Source organism: Armigeres subalbatus, chromosome 3, assembly GCF_024139115.2.
Source record: "Armigeres subalbatus isolate Guangzhou_Male chromosome 3, GZ_Asu_2, whole genome shotgun sequence".
NCBI lineage: Eukaryota > Metazoa > Arthropoda > Insecta > Diptera > Culicidae > Armigeres > Armigeres subalbatus.
Window position 1 is genome coordinate 111,364,372 of NC_085141.1, and position 16,412 is coordinate 111,380,783.

Consider the following 16,412-nt stretch of genomic DNA (forward strand, 5'->3'; position numbering starts at 1 on the left):
TCACTTCCAGCCTCCCTAGCTGCAGAAATAATGAATTTCCAGCCCCCTAGCTGCAGAAATCATACAAATAATCAATAACCATATTACTAGCTCGTAATCATTTCACTTCTCATTTCCAGCCTCCCTAGCTGCAGAAATAATGAATTTCCAGCCCCCTAGCTGCAGAAATCATACAAATCATTCATAACCATATTACTAGCTCGTAATCACTTCACTTCTTATTTCCAGCCCCCTAGCTGCAGAAATCATGCATTGGCTTCCAACCCGATCCATATAGATTAGCTAAAAGATTCATAGATTAACAGTATGATATCAAATTTGTTTTCACATCACAATTCTTCCTATAAAAAAATGTCGATCTAAAAATATCGAATTTCTAGCTTCATTATATTTACTAACTACTCCTTCGAAAATAGATTTATTTATTATGTTCTACAGCGTTTGCACGTAAATTCAATCTGGTGACAGTTTAGTAGCCCCATCATCACGACTTCGAACCTTGTCAAAATCAGTGAAGAGAACTACTGAACTGCCAAAACATCCGTTGCAGACCGAGTTCATTCGTGACGCCATGCTACAGACCCTGATTATAGTTTTCAGCACTGCATTTTGCATAAACCCTGAACCAGCATGCAGTCGTAATTACTTTTTCAAAAACCCCGCAGCTGCAAAAAAAATGCGAATACATAACACGAAAAACATTCCCCATGTTTCCTGCAGCAACCACTCAAAATTCGCTCATTTTTCTCGGAACAGCCGAAAAAAATAAATAAAAATTGGAAGCCATTTTCACATCCCACACCGACACCAACTTTCCCCACCGCCACAAACACTTCCCTGCTCCCATGGTTGTAAACTCATTTGTGACAAAAAATAAACACGGAGCCATCTTACTTTTTTTTCAGGTTCTGTTTGCATGCTCTTTTTCCACTGAAAATATGAAAAAAATGTAATTACCTTCTTCCGTAGGTTCAGACTATCGCTCGTCGCCAGATGTAGTGGTCACTCTTTCACAATAAATAATTACACTTCTTAACTTTACTTTCACGGTTCACTTTATTCAGTTTATCAGAATCACCAATTTGCTGCCTGTCGCTTCAACGGTCAAACCTTGTCTGCCTCGCTTTTCTCCCTCTATTCGCTTCACACGAAAAGTATATTTCACTTCCTTTACAGGGTTAATCTCATTTACTCATATATGAATAAGTCAATACCCTACAATTGCGAAGAATGTTTGCAATTTATGAAAATGTCCGGCTTCTGTTTGATTCAAACCTTGGACACCGGCGGGGTTGTATTCATATTTCGGACACAAAGATTCAAACTTCGAACACCTGATTACACCGTACCGGGGAGAATAATTGAAAACAATTTTCACTGAACAACTCAGACTGCATTTCAATCATTTCACTGCATTGTTTAAACATGTCTTATTAAAATGTAACTATACTAAAACAATCGAAAACTATTAGTCTTTCCGATCCAGCTTCACGAAACATTTCGATGAAATATTTCAGAAAATTTCCCATACGAATTGAAGCGTCCGAAGTTTGAGTGTGTCCGAATTTTGATTATCCACGGTACTTATGTAATCTGATACATATTTTTTTCATTGATTTTTTTATCTTTATTAGCCAGACTTTCAGCCCAAGGCTGACTTATTGATTTATTAAACCCGAAAGTTATCAATTGATTTCGTTCATCCTCGTAGATTTATAAAAATGTACAAAAATAAAGAAATCAAGTCATTCGGTTGGATGAGAGTGATCAACAATAGGGAGGAATAAAATCAACCGAAATTATTCGTTGAGGGGGAAATATACCTATCGTTAAATAAATACAGATCTTGCATGAGTAACTCTTCCTTTCCACTGTCTGTCGTGGCTGTCCGGAACATCTTTTGCTGGCGAGGATAGGGTGCTAAATGTCAATGAAGGAAAAATACATACGATTTGACAGTTCGGTACCCAACATGTTTCGGACAGCAGAACAAAGGGAGCCGAAGCGACAATATTTATCTTGTAACTAAGACATCTTTTGTGGTCATGCAGGGAAATTGATGATTTTATTGAAATTCGTATCGTCAAGCATGTTATTATGCGATGTGCAGTTGTATGGGACGTCTGTTTGTCTGTGAGCAGTCTGGTGCATAATTTCTTTAACAATGCTTTGAATTGCTTGTAGGCTAAGATTACATTTTGTATAAGTTTATGGAGCATTTAATTTTTTTTACGGAGCACTGTTTTTAGTTTAAGGAGCATTTTTTCAGGTTAAGGAGCATTTTTTATTGGTTTAAGGAGTATTTCTTCTTTTTAGGGAGCATTTTCCTTAGTTTTCGGAGCATTTTTCCGTTGAATAGGGTTACCAAGCAAAACAATCAGCTTCATACTCCAGGGGCTATACAATGGTGCATAAGATTCTACTTTATGACAATTTTAAAGCCAATTTCAAGGTACTTTTTCAACTGTTTCACAATAATTCTTATATCAATATACTGCGCAATTATCATTAGTTAAATAGCAAATCTTTGTTTTTCTAAGGAGCATTTTCAATTGTTCACGGTACATTTTTTTCGTTTCTACGGTACACTTTTCAAATGTTTACGGAGTATTTTATATATTTCAAGGTAATTTGTTCAACAATTTAAGGAAAAATGTTCAGTTTTTTTAAGGAGTATTTTTCAAATGTTTAAGGATAATCATGATTGTGATCATAGTGATGGGTGATATGCAAAGGCGTGTGAACGGATGGTGGCCGATCAATGAGAGAAAGTGCCTGTTGAGGATCAAAGACCAATTCTTCAATTTTAGCATAATCAACGTCCATAGCCAAGACTCCGGAAGCATTGATGATGATAAGGATGTATTCTACGCGCAACTGGAACGTGAGTACGACAGCTGCCCAAGCTAGACTATTGGAAAGTTCAGCGCTCACCGGCTGTGGAACGAAAATGGACTACGATTAATTGATTTTGCCGCCTCCAAGAATATGGCCATTCACAGCACCTACTTCCAACAAGTGATGAACTTTGTCAAAAACTTAAAAATCACTCTAATAAAGTTTAAAAAACGAGCAATGGGTACTGTTTTAAACATAACCGCGAGAAGACGTAGGACTTGTATAAACGTATTGTATTTGCATTTAACTTTTGAATCTATGGGGTTTGATTATAGGTATTGATATTGGAAATTTCAACTTCCATGCCGTGTTGAATTATTAGCAATTTGATTATTCAAAACTTCTGGGAATAAAACGAATTATTAAATACATTATCAGACTTGCTTTTCTTCTAACTATTCAGCCCTTATTTACTGTAGCAAATTAAGGGCATTTATAGATTTCTTATAGATGATAGTATTTTAAGTTAAAAAATTCTGTTATGAATATTTTCAGACTTGGGCAAAATGTGCTATTGTTCCATCTCATTGAGCATATATTCATCCTATCGCCAAACAAAGATATACAGCACCAATACCATTGCTTCTTATTGCTAACTTGCGTGCTTACTGCTGAAAAAATCACAAAAATAAGAAACAAGTCAAAAAATAATAAAAAATCTCAAAATATTTTAAAAATAAAAAAAAGTAACCTTACTAAAATAGAGGAGGTTCTGCTAATACATCAAATAAAAATTATTTAATGTTGTGGCTTCAAAGTCAAATTCTAAGTCAAGTTTAATGATATAATTTTTCAGAAAAAGAATACCAAAGTATAAAATAATGTTTATTAAAATATTCTTCTGGATTTTTTGCGGACTTTTTAAAACATTTACATGTAAATACGGCGAAATTTTCTATCTCAAATAAATATCAGCACCATTGCTGATTATGCATCATTTAAATGCCAATGTCTTCTGCGAATTAATGAAAGTAATTATTTTCAATCAATTTTGATCAGTGTAGTTGATTTTTTTGCTGGGGAATCAGAACTGTTGTAGTACAACCCTGTTTGAATGTACGTGTGGCTTAGCACCAACCACAACTTAACATAACTCGTTCCCATCTCGGGAAGATGTGGATTATGAAACCAATGATTTTCCCTGAACAGACCAAATCTCTCTGGGCTAATTTTATTCTTGTTCATCCACCAGCGCTGCCATCGCAGCCTCAGCCATGGGCTATTGGGCTATTGCATCGATCGTAACCGACACCACTGCATCAAGCATAGAATGACAAAAAAATACGTTCTCGTCTTTCATGCATACTCGCAATTCCACTGGCAGCTCTCCCACTGGTGATTGCATGCTGTGTACGTAACAGCAAACGAACGAGAAAAAAATGCGCGAGCAAAAAGCACGTCAGTACACGCTGTTGTCACAAACTGAAATGACTCGCACACGGGAGGCACAGCTTTTTTTATACACAAATAAAAGCTTGCGGTGGACCCGAAGGCACATGGCAATGCATTCTGATGTCCGTGTTAGGAGTGCATGAGATTGATGTTATATGGAACTTTTATTGGCCTTGACAAGAATTGAAATTTTATTGTTAAATATATTAAGTTTCAATGAAATTGGCAAATTGCTGGAGAGTGTCCGAGTCGATTGATATATAAATCTTAAAAATCCATCGAAAGATAAAGGCGCTAGTAACGTTCGAAATCTTCCCTTCCAGCGTAACGCTTTCGATTTCCAAAAATTTAAATGACACCCAGTATAGTAAAGAAAGACGTAAGTCCTACGTCAAAAAACCTACTTCCAACACAGCCTCTCGTATCAGTACACTTGGAGATCACCACTGCAGACAGAATCACAAATCAATCACGTTCTGATTGATGGACGGCTCATCTTCGATATTATCGACGTCAGGACCTATCGTGGCGCTAACAGAGACTCTGATCACTAACTGGTGATGGTTAAACTGCGCCCAAAATTAACCGTCATCAACAATGTTCGGTACCGACGACCGCCGACCGGTACGACCTAGAGCGACTGAAGCATGCAACCTGGGGTGGCATTACGCATCTCGAATCGAATCACTCGATTCGTACGTTTTTACATTCGATTCTAAAACACTGCGGCATTATGTATCGCGTTCGACTTCATTCTATTACAGTACAAGATTTCGAATGGTGCTAGCTCATCGAGTATGTTCTGTTAAAATGTAAACAGAGAAAATAAGAGATAGCTGTCTCCGTATTGAAAAAAAATTGGGTATTTTTCATCACCGATAAAAATCAATAAACCCGAAAATATAAAGTTTCACGGTGACCGAAACCCCACCAAATAAAAATACAATTTTTGCTATATTTTGCATGTTTATAGTACTGAATAGCTAGTGTTAATTGTATATAATTAAACTGAGCGTACTTTAGTTTTTTCCTGAAATCAATCCTTCAAATTATTAATATAATACGAAAATTGTTACGAGATTTTATCCGTCGTCCATGTATCATAGTATGGGAGAATACAACGTTGTCGAGTTTTATCCTACGAACAGTGAAGTACTCATTTGTTTTGCACATACAACTAATGTCTGATTTAGTATCTGTACACAAGCATAGCCCGAATAAAAAAACGATAGGTACATAGCAGTCGACTGCTGTTTACTACAGACAGCTTCAGACTTTGTTCCTGGTTGTGTCTTCAAAATGTGAGTATCACTTTTGTTTTCTACTCGGGTCACGTTATCATTTGCAGCACACCTGATTTTTGAGTTCTCATACAATCGCATTGATGTATACGTTATCATGCCTTGAAACGCTCCGCTAGTTGTATGAAAACAAACGCCTATTGTTCGTCATCCATAGATTGGCAATAATTGAAACAGAAATTTCATTATCCGTAGAACATTCGTGAGTTCACGTGTTTTATAAAGTGCCCTGTTTCTTTCACTAAACAACCAAATGGAATCTAAAAAATCAGCCGCCAATCTGGTATGTAATATATGCCTAAACCAATACCTAAAGTACAATTAGTAAGGATGTAGTACAGTGAATATTATCATTCGACTTTTAAAAGGACCATGACATGGAATTTGAACGTACATTACTTGCTTCGCCAGAGGACGACGCCATTGTCAGGTCAGCCGAGCTTACCCTCGCCGGCACGTCAACAATGAGCGTCGATAGGATGAAGCGCCCAGCGACTTCTCCGAGCAATGGCGACGATAAGCGGCAGCGTATAACCATCCGAAATCAACTGAAAATCACCATCAAGAGGGAGAACGCTGATGTCGACGAAGATTATTTTCGCAACCTGTGTGGCCGCATTTTCTGGACACAGACAGGGTCTTGGCTGGTTCTGTGCGTGTGATCATGATAGTCTTTCATGGCTCAAAGCCACTTTCGCGGAAATTAAAACAAGTGGATCAACTGAGGATTTCTCGGTAACGCCCTACGCACCTATTCAACCACTAAGACGTACCATCTTATCTGTACCTTATTTTCCCAGTACACGGTCGAATAGAAATTTAAATAGGGGAACTGCTCCTTGAATTCATATCATGTACCCAAATCAATACCATTCGAAAACAAAGAATTGGTGCGCGAATTGTTTTATTGCTCATTTTTGTGATTTTTTCAGCAGTGAGCACGCCGGATACCCTACACAGTTTTCCAAAGTGCTGTCAACGGAGTATGGAATGCGTGTTGTAGTAATGGGCATTGATGAGAAGTCCATAATTGCACTTGAAAATCAAGGGAATAAAGTTGTTTATGGTTTCAGGCAAATAACCGTCAAAATCTATCCTAAGATAAATTCTGAATGAACACAGTTGTGCAATTCATTCAAATGTTGAATTATAATGAATTTAATAAACATGAATTGGAATGCTAAATAAACCTTTTTTAATTGATTCTAGTAACCTTTATGGAAACCTCTTGGATACAACAACAGCCTTCAATAAGCAACTTTGATAATAAAAAAACAACAACAATTTACATGATTGCATATGATGGTATTCTTTGATCTAATTTATTGAAAATTGTATCCCCAATGGACCCAATGGATGTAATCTTAACCTAACATGGAATTTCTAACTTGAAACATGGATTTCTAACATCTAACCTAACATGGATTTTCTTGAAAATCATCTATCATTTCCTTTTGTCCTAATCCAAGTAAAATGGTATGCGTTAACACACTTTTTCCTAACGAAACGAAACGAAATGAAAATTAAAATGTCTATGTTGATTCGGATCGAAATGAAACGAAATATAGATTTACTTTCGAGACTTCGAAACGTTACGAAATCAAAGTTCATTTATTTCGAAATTTTTCGAAACGAAACGAAATTTTATTTTTTTTTCCGCGGAAATTTTTATTAAAATGGTTTCACGCAATTCTGATTACACTTTTTCGAAGTCAAATAACTATTTTTAAAGTTATAATAACAGAAGAGGCAGTCTGTGATAAATCACCGCATTCTCGCCGCATTTAACATTGGCGATAAGGCAATACCCCAGCGTTTGTGCCGCTTTTAAAGGAATTCATCGTGGAGCGTGTGCTCCTGTATCTGTTCAATTTTATATCAGCAAGTACATAAAAATATAAAACTTGTGGGATTTTTTATATGCGGATTCAAATTTCGTTTAAAACCTTAGTTCACTTAAGGTTATGTACATAATTATTTGTAATGTAAATTTCGAAAATTCCACAGTAAAACGTAAGATAAACTTCGAGTGTAAATTACAAAGGATTTCCGGTTGAAATCCAAAAAAATATCGTTGAAATAGATTTTTGAACGGAGAAGAGTCGTTTGGCAGAAAGCCATTTTGTCGAATGCAAGAATGCCCAACAAACTTTGGAAGAGAATAAAGGGTCCCCCAAACCTAAGCGATTTCATCGATGCGACGGTCACACTAGTCACCGCGATTCTATCGTTGGGTCGCTGCAGCCAATATTCTGTTTACGCTTCCATACCAACGCAACGGCGACAGAATCGCTTTCGCCAAGCGATAGAATCGCATCACGACTGTCGCGTCGGGTGTGTTTGGAGGAACCTTAAAGCGCTTATGTGACTGTTATAGTTCAATTGGTCTACACACTTAACTCATTTCACCGTATTCGGTAACGGTAAACAGCAGAACAGTTCGGTAATTTATTTTACAGATTTTTTGTAAATTCTTCCATTGCTCAACTGTCAAAATCACCGAAAATCAGTTCAATTATTTACCGAACAGTTCTGCTGTTGAGATTTCGGTAAAATTTTACCGAATTCGGCGATTTATTTTAAGTGTGTAGTAGCCTAGAAATTCGCACGAGAAATTCGACATAGAGAGAGAGAAACTTGAACAAAAAATGACCAGAACATAAAAGTATCATCGTGTTAGCCTAATGATATACAAATGCAAAAATGGTACCTTGGCTTAGAAACCTCGGAGTTAATAACTGTGGAAGTGCTGAATGAACACTAAGCTGCGAGGCGTCAATGTCCAGTGGGGATGTGATGCCAATAAGAAGAAGAAGACATCGAGATATGTAGGTTATCGAGATGTAGAAGGCCCGAATGTATGTAGATTGGAGGGACCGAGAAAACTATCGACATAGGGATAGATATCTATATATAGTAGATGTATAGCTAAAATACAAGCTCTATCTGGCAAAAGGGTGAATGTCGCGAGAGAGAATTCTTTTCGTCGACTACCCCTCTTTTAAATAAAAGTAACAAGCAGAAGATTTATTTGCGGTTTATAACCTCAGAATGCATGTTCTTATTGTTTTCTAGCTTTCTGAGGTGATAAACTTCAAAGAAACCCCCTGCTTGTCACTTTTATTCAAAAGAGGGGAAGTCGGTGAAGAGAATCCTCTCTTGCGACATTCGCCTTTATTCCAGCTAGAGCTTGAGTGGTTTGTTGGTAAATCCGAAAGTTGGTTGGCCTAATATACTACATTTGGCTGAACATCTAGTCCAAAATTACTTTGCCGAAAATGTCATTTGGTCGAACAGTTATTTTGGCTGAAAAAAAACAGATTACCGAATAGCTCAATCACCCGAAAGGGTCATTTGGCCGAAATAAGCATTTGACCGAAAGTGTCGCTCGACTGAATTGGTCATTTGGCAGGAAATGCTGTTTGGCTGAAATATTTGTTTTGCAGAAAGGAAATTTTCGGACCAAAGGATTTTTTTCTGCCAAACGACCATTTCCACCAAATGACGTTTTCAGCCAAATGATCTAGTCGGTCAAATGACTTTTTCGGTCAATATACCATTTCGTCAAAATTAGCGGGCTTGGTAGTCATATGGCTACTGCTTCTGCCTCATACGCAGGAGGTCGTGGGTTCAATCCCAGGTCCGTTCCATTCTCCTACTTTGTATCTTTCTCTATATGTCTCATGTTGTAGCAATCGCTAGAACTGGAAATGGACTTCCATACCGTTTCCATTACTATTCCTATACCTTCAACTTGAGTATTCTAACAGTAATCTGCTAGAATTGGAAATGAACTATAGTGCTCGTTTCCTACATCCAATTAGAAATTCCATTAGTTGATTTCTCCTATCTATCATATTGGCAGCTCGTTAACCAAAACGGACATCTGCCTCTCGAACCTAACCCAAAAATTGCAACAAATTCCGCATGAACTCGTGGCAAGTGCAGTGGTATATTCGGCTTGCAGTGGGCGAGTGATTGCATCATCATTTCCTCCCCCTTCCCTACATTGACTTGCATTCTGACGTGGCAGGCGCCAGTATGACCTAACAAATGAGATCACCAGTACTTGTACATTGAAGGTGTGTGCTAGTCCCAAGCAAACATCTGTTGGTTCCCTGTGCAAGAACAGCTGATCTGGTCATAATGGAGTAGCAACTACGAGCAGTCAATCAAGCTCAAGCAAGTGGTCCTACACTTTTAGCAAAACATCTACATTAATGATCCCATTCAACATGTAAATGTCGCTTTTCACACGAGATATTTTTTTTTGCAAACTTCATCATCTTAATGTGTTTGAAATACTATCCTATATTAAATCGTGTAGTTCAAACTCGTATTATGACAAGTGAAGACATTCCACATTTCGTTTTAAAATTTCCTTGGCCAGTTTGGCGTGCGTGTTGTTGGCTGCGTGAGAAAAATGTTGACGCTTCGCTTCTTTTGCTTCGATGTGACATCGTCAACATTTTTACAACACTCACAGGAGTATGCAGAACTTTTATGCAAGCTGATAATAAAGTTGAAGTTGATTTTTGATCGTAGCACCTTTTGGGTAATAGTTACGGATTCAGTTGCAATTGGAACACTTCTCACTTAACATAGATATCATGAACTTTCGTATCCACCCTTGAGCTAAACAAACTAATGTATTGACATAGATCAAACGAACAAATAGTGTTGAAATGGATTAATTATTGAGTTCTTTTTCTTTATTACCGAAAGACAAAAAACATAGCATTTTGAGAGTTTACATAGTTTTAGTCCATGGCTTACTATTTAGATTGAAGATCAGGTTGCGTGGAAAGGAACATATTCAATGAATGACATATACAGTGGCTGGTTTCCTACCCGCCGCTTCCAGCATCCAAGTGCTATCGTATATGTAAAAATAGCCAGCATGAGATAACCACCTGAAGTTTTTATGGCGAACGACATCTAACGCGGGTTTTTTCAACAGTAGGAACTTTTCACGTCAAACTATTTGGTACCAGTAATGTAGGAAGGTGTCCGTTACTACGCCTACCAAATATTTGTTCGATTGAGGTGCCTATTTTCGAGATATTAATTAAACATTAGATGCCTTTCGCCATACTGATTTCCAAAAGTCAACTCCTAGTGTGCCGCTGTAAGCACGCTCAAAGTTGGCGATTCATTAGGATCATGTTTTTAACCTATCGATGAGACAGATTAGATGAGATTATGATGGCATGAGCCTTTCCACGAAAGTATGAAGCTTTCGTCTATTGGCAGATTAAAGTTTGCAGAACAGTTTGGCTGACAAGTAAATTGAATTCAGTATTAACCGACTCAAGCGTGCATCAATTGCACCTTTCCTCTCAATCTCACTCAAAACAAGTTTACATGAGGAAATTTCACGCACGTGTTCCAGCCCCCAGAGCCGGCTTAGAGTAAAAGTAACTTAAGCCAAATGGTCCCAAAAGCTTCTCTCAAACCGTCGAGAGAGAAGTTCTCTCAAAAGCTCTCTCCAGCCGGAGAGCAGGCGCAACACGTGCGCGAGAGCGCCTCCCAAAGCTGGCGCATCAAGTGGATTGGATCACCAACCAAACCACCGGCCACCCGGTCGACCCAACCGATGCGACTTCCAGCATCGGCCAGTAACCGGTGCCAGTGGCGAACCTGTTCGCTCAGTTTCCATACGACGGCCAACGGAATCGCATCGCGTCCGGACGAAAGTCTTTCCACTGCGCGCGCTAGTCACGTTAACAACGATCGTGTTTGGTGCGATCGAGGAGGACTGGATCGTGGATTGTGTTTTGGGGGAGAAATTTTTTCGCGCGTTCCATGCGATCAAATCTGCGGTGAAGGCGCGTGTGATAAGGGGTGAATGATACGCGCCGCGCCACGGTATCTCGACGACGAGAGTGAGAGTTGCGCAGCAAGTGCTTCGGCTCAGACTGGGCAGTGAAAGGGGTTCGACGTTCTTTGCCGGGACAATTCGGAGTGTTGCGAAACCTGTGGGGTCGAGGCACCTCCTCCGGTGGTGGCATCAAGAAGTGACGACGTCGAAGCCAATTCCCGCACGTTGATTGAATTTTCGACGGTTGTTTTTGTTTCTCAGAAATAACTCGGTGAATTTGGTGCGGCAGACTACTAACTACCAGGCTTGGGCGTAGCGATTTGTTAATAGTGTTTCGGCTGGGAGGAGTGTGTGATTTTGTACAATGGCTTATTGGCTGTAAACAAGAGAAGAAATAAAGGCAAAATCATCGAGCGGTGAAAATTTTCGCTTTTTAGATTCGGTTGGGTGAAGATCGAATATTCTGAGATTTGGTGTTATGTGATTGTGCTATTAGACGCTGCTGATCGGGTGGAGTGTTTTTAGTTACGAAGAGAGACGCAGCTGGAAGAAAATAGCCAACCAACAGTGTGGAAGATTGAGTCTGAAATCGAAAGGGGAAAACTACTCTAGTGTGACGTGAGAAGTAACGAAGAAGGTTAGAGATGAAGATTTATGGCATGTCAAATGCTTTGTGGTCATCAAGTGGAAAATAACCGACAGGAAGTGAGAGATTAACGTTGTATTGTGCTTGGGTGAATTTTGTTTTTCGGAGAACCTTGAGAATTCAGTAGTGACATTCGACGAGGACACACGATGGAAACGAAGACGGAAATTCGTTCAAAGCCTATTTTGAGCCCAACACGCTCATTAGATGAAGGATTTGAAAGTGACCCGGACCGCATATCAACAGATTCAGAACTGGCCACGGCTCAAACAGCTCCGGCATTTGACGTCTTACAAACAACGGACAGAGATGGAGTTCAGCATACGCAAATTGCTCGGCGAAATCAAGACAGCCCGCTGGCCAAAGACAGTGGCCCCGAGAGCATCATCTGTTTGGATGGGGAAATTGAAAACGAACTGCGCAATAAACTGGAGAAAACGACCTTGGGTAGGCCACCAACAGGCCTTCCCAAGCAGCCATCTGTTTCCCATCAATCTCAGCAGATCCGTTATCGGAGAATCAAAACTCGGGCTCCTCCACCACCATTGGGAAGCTACCACTACCAAAAGCGGTCGCAATCCGTGGACTCTATGAATCGCGCAAATATGCACAATTTGTATAGTTTGGAACCGCCCGGAATGTCTAGTGCCCATCACGATGTGGTCAATGGCCACGGCGACGTTCTTGCCGGTCGCTTCGTACGCGTTGCAGTAGATCCCCGTCACCAGCAGCATCATTCCCTTCAGTCCCACCACCAGCCCCTTAACCACCCATACCGCCTCTCCTCGCTATCGACCAATAACATTTACAAGTACTGTCACGCATCAACGCCAATGACCGGCCAACAGCAGCATCTTCATTCCCATCCAATTCACCATCACCATCTCCATCAGGGAATGATGGTTGGCGCCAGCAGCAGCAGCAATTCTTCCAGCACCAGTTCTCGCAGCAATTTGTACTCGCTACCGCCGCAGTATCACGTCGGATTATCCGTCCAGTCGGCCCCGTCGAACCAGAATCAATCGAACCCATCGCCAGGATCGATGTCGACTCTAATCCCGACATCGGCGGCCTCGCAGGCCAACAGCGGCAGAAACTACAAACATTTCAACCACGTTCCAGTATGCTGGACCCAGTCAATACCAAGGCAAACAAGACGGTAAGTTCCTCGCAAAATTCCGCGGGACTTTTCCCGCGATCTAGCCTTCGGGGACGGGTGCAACGGATTGATTGAGTTGGCGATTCAAAGCACGCACGTGTAGAAGACTATTGCTGCCGCGGCGTTCGTCGCTTGCGTGCCAATATAAATCCCGAGTGGTGAATGATGGTGGGTAGGGACATTTTCCGCTGGCCAGTGCCCTTGACTTTCGCGGATGAGCTGGACGCCAGGGATGAATCCATCGGGCCCGTGAGAAGTGGAAGCGGTTTTGTGATATTTGTGTAAATTCTAGTTGATGATGCATAACGATAGACATCACGACAATGTATGGTTACTGTTTCAGTTCAATGTGTCAAAAACAATTAATGGACTTGTTTCTTATTTTCGTGTTTTTCTTGTTTTGAGTAGTGAGTTAGTAACTATAGGTACGAGCTTAATTTTTTTGTTATTATACTTGTTTTAAGTGATTTTGGACAGCTTGCTGTGAGTTCAAAAATTATTGTTGACTTTAATTTTCAAACTTTGGCGATAAATAAATTCAAGTTCATCCGAGGGTTATATCATTCAGCAGCAAGTTTAGTCAAGACTAGGATACCTCATTCACAATAAGTACTTGTAATAACAGAAAATAATAATTTATTCATTTCTTGAAAATGGTTAAACTGATCAATGTTACCCCGGCGATCAAAGTTCCCCCGGATTACGGTACATCTACATATGTAAGAAAATAAAGTTCATAAAGTTTATACTTCACGTAAAGCTGGAGAGGGAAGCAGGAAAGATCAGGCCGAAAATTCAGAAAATTGCCAGTAAAGAAATCAAGGTATGAGCAATAAATGAATATAAAATTTCCACAAATAATGCAAAATTTCCATAAGCTATTGGGAATTTAAAAAAAAAAAACAAAAACCATTTCGGCACTTTTAAAAGCAAAATTTGCCATTATGAAAGAAGAATTCTCCATAACAAAATTCAAATGCTTCACGGAAAAAATACAACATTTCTTTAAAAAAATCGATATTTGCAATAAGAGGTACACCGGGGCAAGTTGAAACGGTTTTTTTCAAGTTCAAATTTGACGTGCTGTAAAAAAATCAACCTTTGATAAATTTTGAATCCGTTTGTGGTGTTTGCTTGTTCGGGCCAAAGATTACACATGAAAAATAAACAACCTTACCAAACTTTTTTAGAAATATTTTGTATACTGAAATTATTTTTTTATATGCATCGTTTCAACTTGCCCACCGTATCGAGGCAAGTTGAAACACTGCGCTTTATACAGACATAAGCTAATTTAACCGTATTAAAAACAAAATGTATGTACTCAGTGAGACTCAAGTAGTACGAGGTTGTAAAGGTGACTATAATACTGTCAGGATTCGCATAAGAGTCTTATGTAAGTTTTTGACAATTTTGATTTCCTATCAGAAGTTAGCTTAAAATTGTCTCATGTTTAAGAACAACTGATAAAATAGTAGGCTTTGTTCTAGAAATTTGAAAATCAAATGCCACTTTTGATGTCTCATTTTGATGTTTAATCGCATGAAAATCACATTCCAGATTTTGATACTCTTTTACACAAAAAATAAACTAAAATATGGTCCATTTAACTGTCTCACAGCAATATATACAGAATAAGAATTATTTGCCAATTTTTTTAAAGATAGCATTTTTTCAATCATTAGATTTTTTTGTATTTCTCCATGTAAAACAAGTTTGAAAAATTCAACGGCAAATTACTCTTCGGAAAAGTCGGAAAAAATTACATGGGACTCTTATGCACAGTATGGACAGTATACAACAAAGTCACAAGCGTATTTTCAGAAACTAAGTTCTAGAGAACGCTCTACGTTGAAAATTTATCAGATTGATTACCTCCTACTGGTGAGCACTCAAATCATGATGGTTCATTATTTGGTTTACTTGAATATTGTGCACTTGATTAATTCGATTATGGCTTCTTTATAAATTCACATTAATTAACCAGCGTATCTCTCATAAACTCCTCGATTGGAGAAATATGGGACTGGGGAAGTGAAAGGTGGAATAAACGAAATGTTTTCATGCTCTATGTTTTATTTTTTTGAAAGTCAATCGTCAGTAGATTAAGAATCTCAAAACTGCAGTTTAAACATGACCCCTTTTTATTCTAGTGGAGATTGTAGGAGGGTTGCATTCATGACGGGATGGGCAGAAATTTATTTTCAGAAGTTTGCATGTTTTTAAATATTATAGTTAATCTTATCTATATTATATTATTAGTTTATCTATAATATTTGATGTTTTTTTATAAATTCATGCTATCCGAATGTATGTATTTACGGACCATGTTGAATTCTGGAAAAAATATTACTTTCGATTGCGAGGATGACGTTTTGTATCGTTGTTTCAACTTGCCCCGCACCACGCATTTCTATTTGCCCCGATGGGTTAAAAATGATGAGCAAGTTCAAACAACCAAAATACAAAAATTAAAACGGATCTTTCATGGATTTTTCATAATCATTATGCTTATTCAACATTGCATGATTACCTACCGTGAAAATTTGATGAAAAACTCTTCCAAACATCAATTTGAGACCTGTTTCATTATCACGTCAAATACTTGTTTTGGATTTTGCTAAGGGAGACAAATAAACAATGCCAGGGATTGCTTTTGAAAACTGCAATCTTCTGGGTATGGTAGTCAGAAGGTGCGTTTAGGGGAGCAGTTTGTTGACAAAAAAATATTTAGAGCATTCAATCATTTCATAATGTCATAATGAACATATTTCTTCCTAGTATCATATATACTTCGGTTCAAAATTTGGGATAAATCAGCAGTTAGGTGCCAATTTATCATCCCTCTATGATTACCACTGCACTTCACTTCTTCTCACCGCGTAGTTAAAAACATGTTTTTAAACACTTTTCCGCACAAGAGCCACCCGAAATATTGATGGAATGCATTCTGAGCCAAAGCGTGGACTCCCAGCGCCCTTGGCGAAACCATTCCTGGGCGCCCCTTACTTTCATGCATGTACAAATAACAAATAACATGATAAAAGCTGGAATATTTTTAAAATCAACATTTTTTGTGTGGTGGATTAAATAAATGTTTGCTTTATGAATTCCTTAAGCCTCTATAATCTGCATTGCATGCATATGTTGCAATAGGTAGGAAGTAAGGATTATTGAAAAGGCCAGAACATTTCT

At 38.7% G+C, this 16,412-nt stretch overlaps 1 protein-coding gene across 1 annotated transcript in view; it reads left to right on the forward strand.

The window, feature by feature from the left end:
• Positions 1-11,267: 11,267 nt before the first annotated feature.
• Positions 11,268-16,412, forward strand: part of LOC134219097 (uncharacterized) — a 395,377-nt gene continuing 390,232 nt past the window's right edge. Inside the window, exon 1 of the mRNA XM_062697791.1 lies at positions 11,268-13,217. Within this exon, the coding sequence (XP_062553775.1) occupies positions 12,208-13,217 (1,010 nt within the window). The 5' untranslated portion in view covers positions 11,268-12,207. The remainder of the gene's footprint in view (positions 13,218-16,412) is intronic.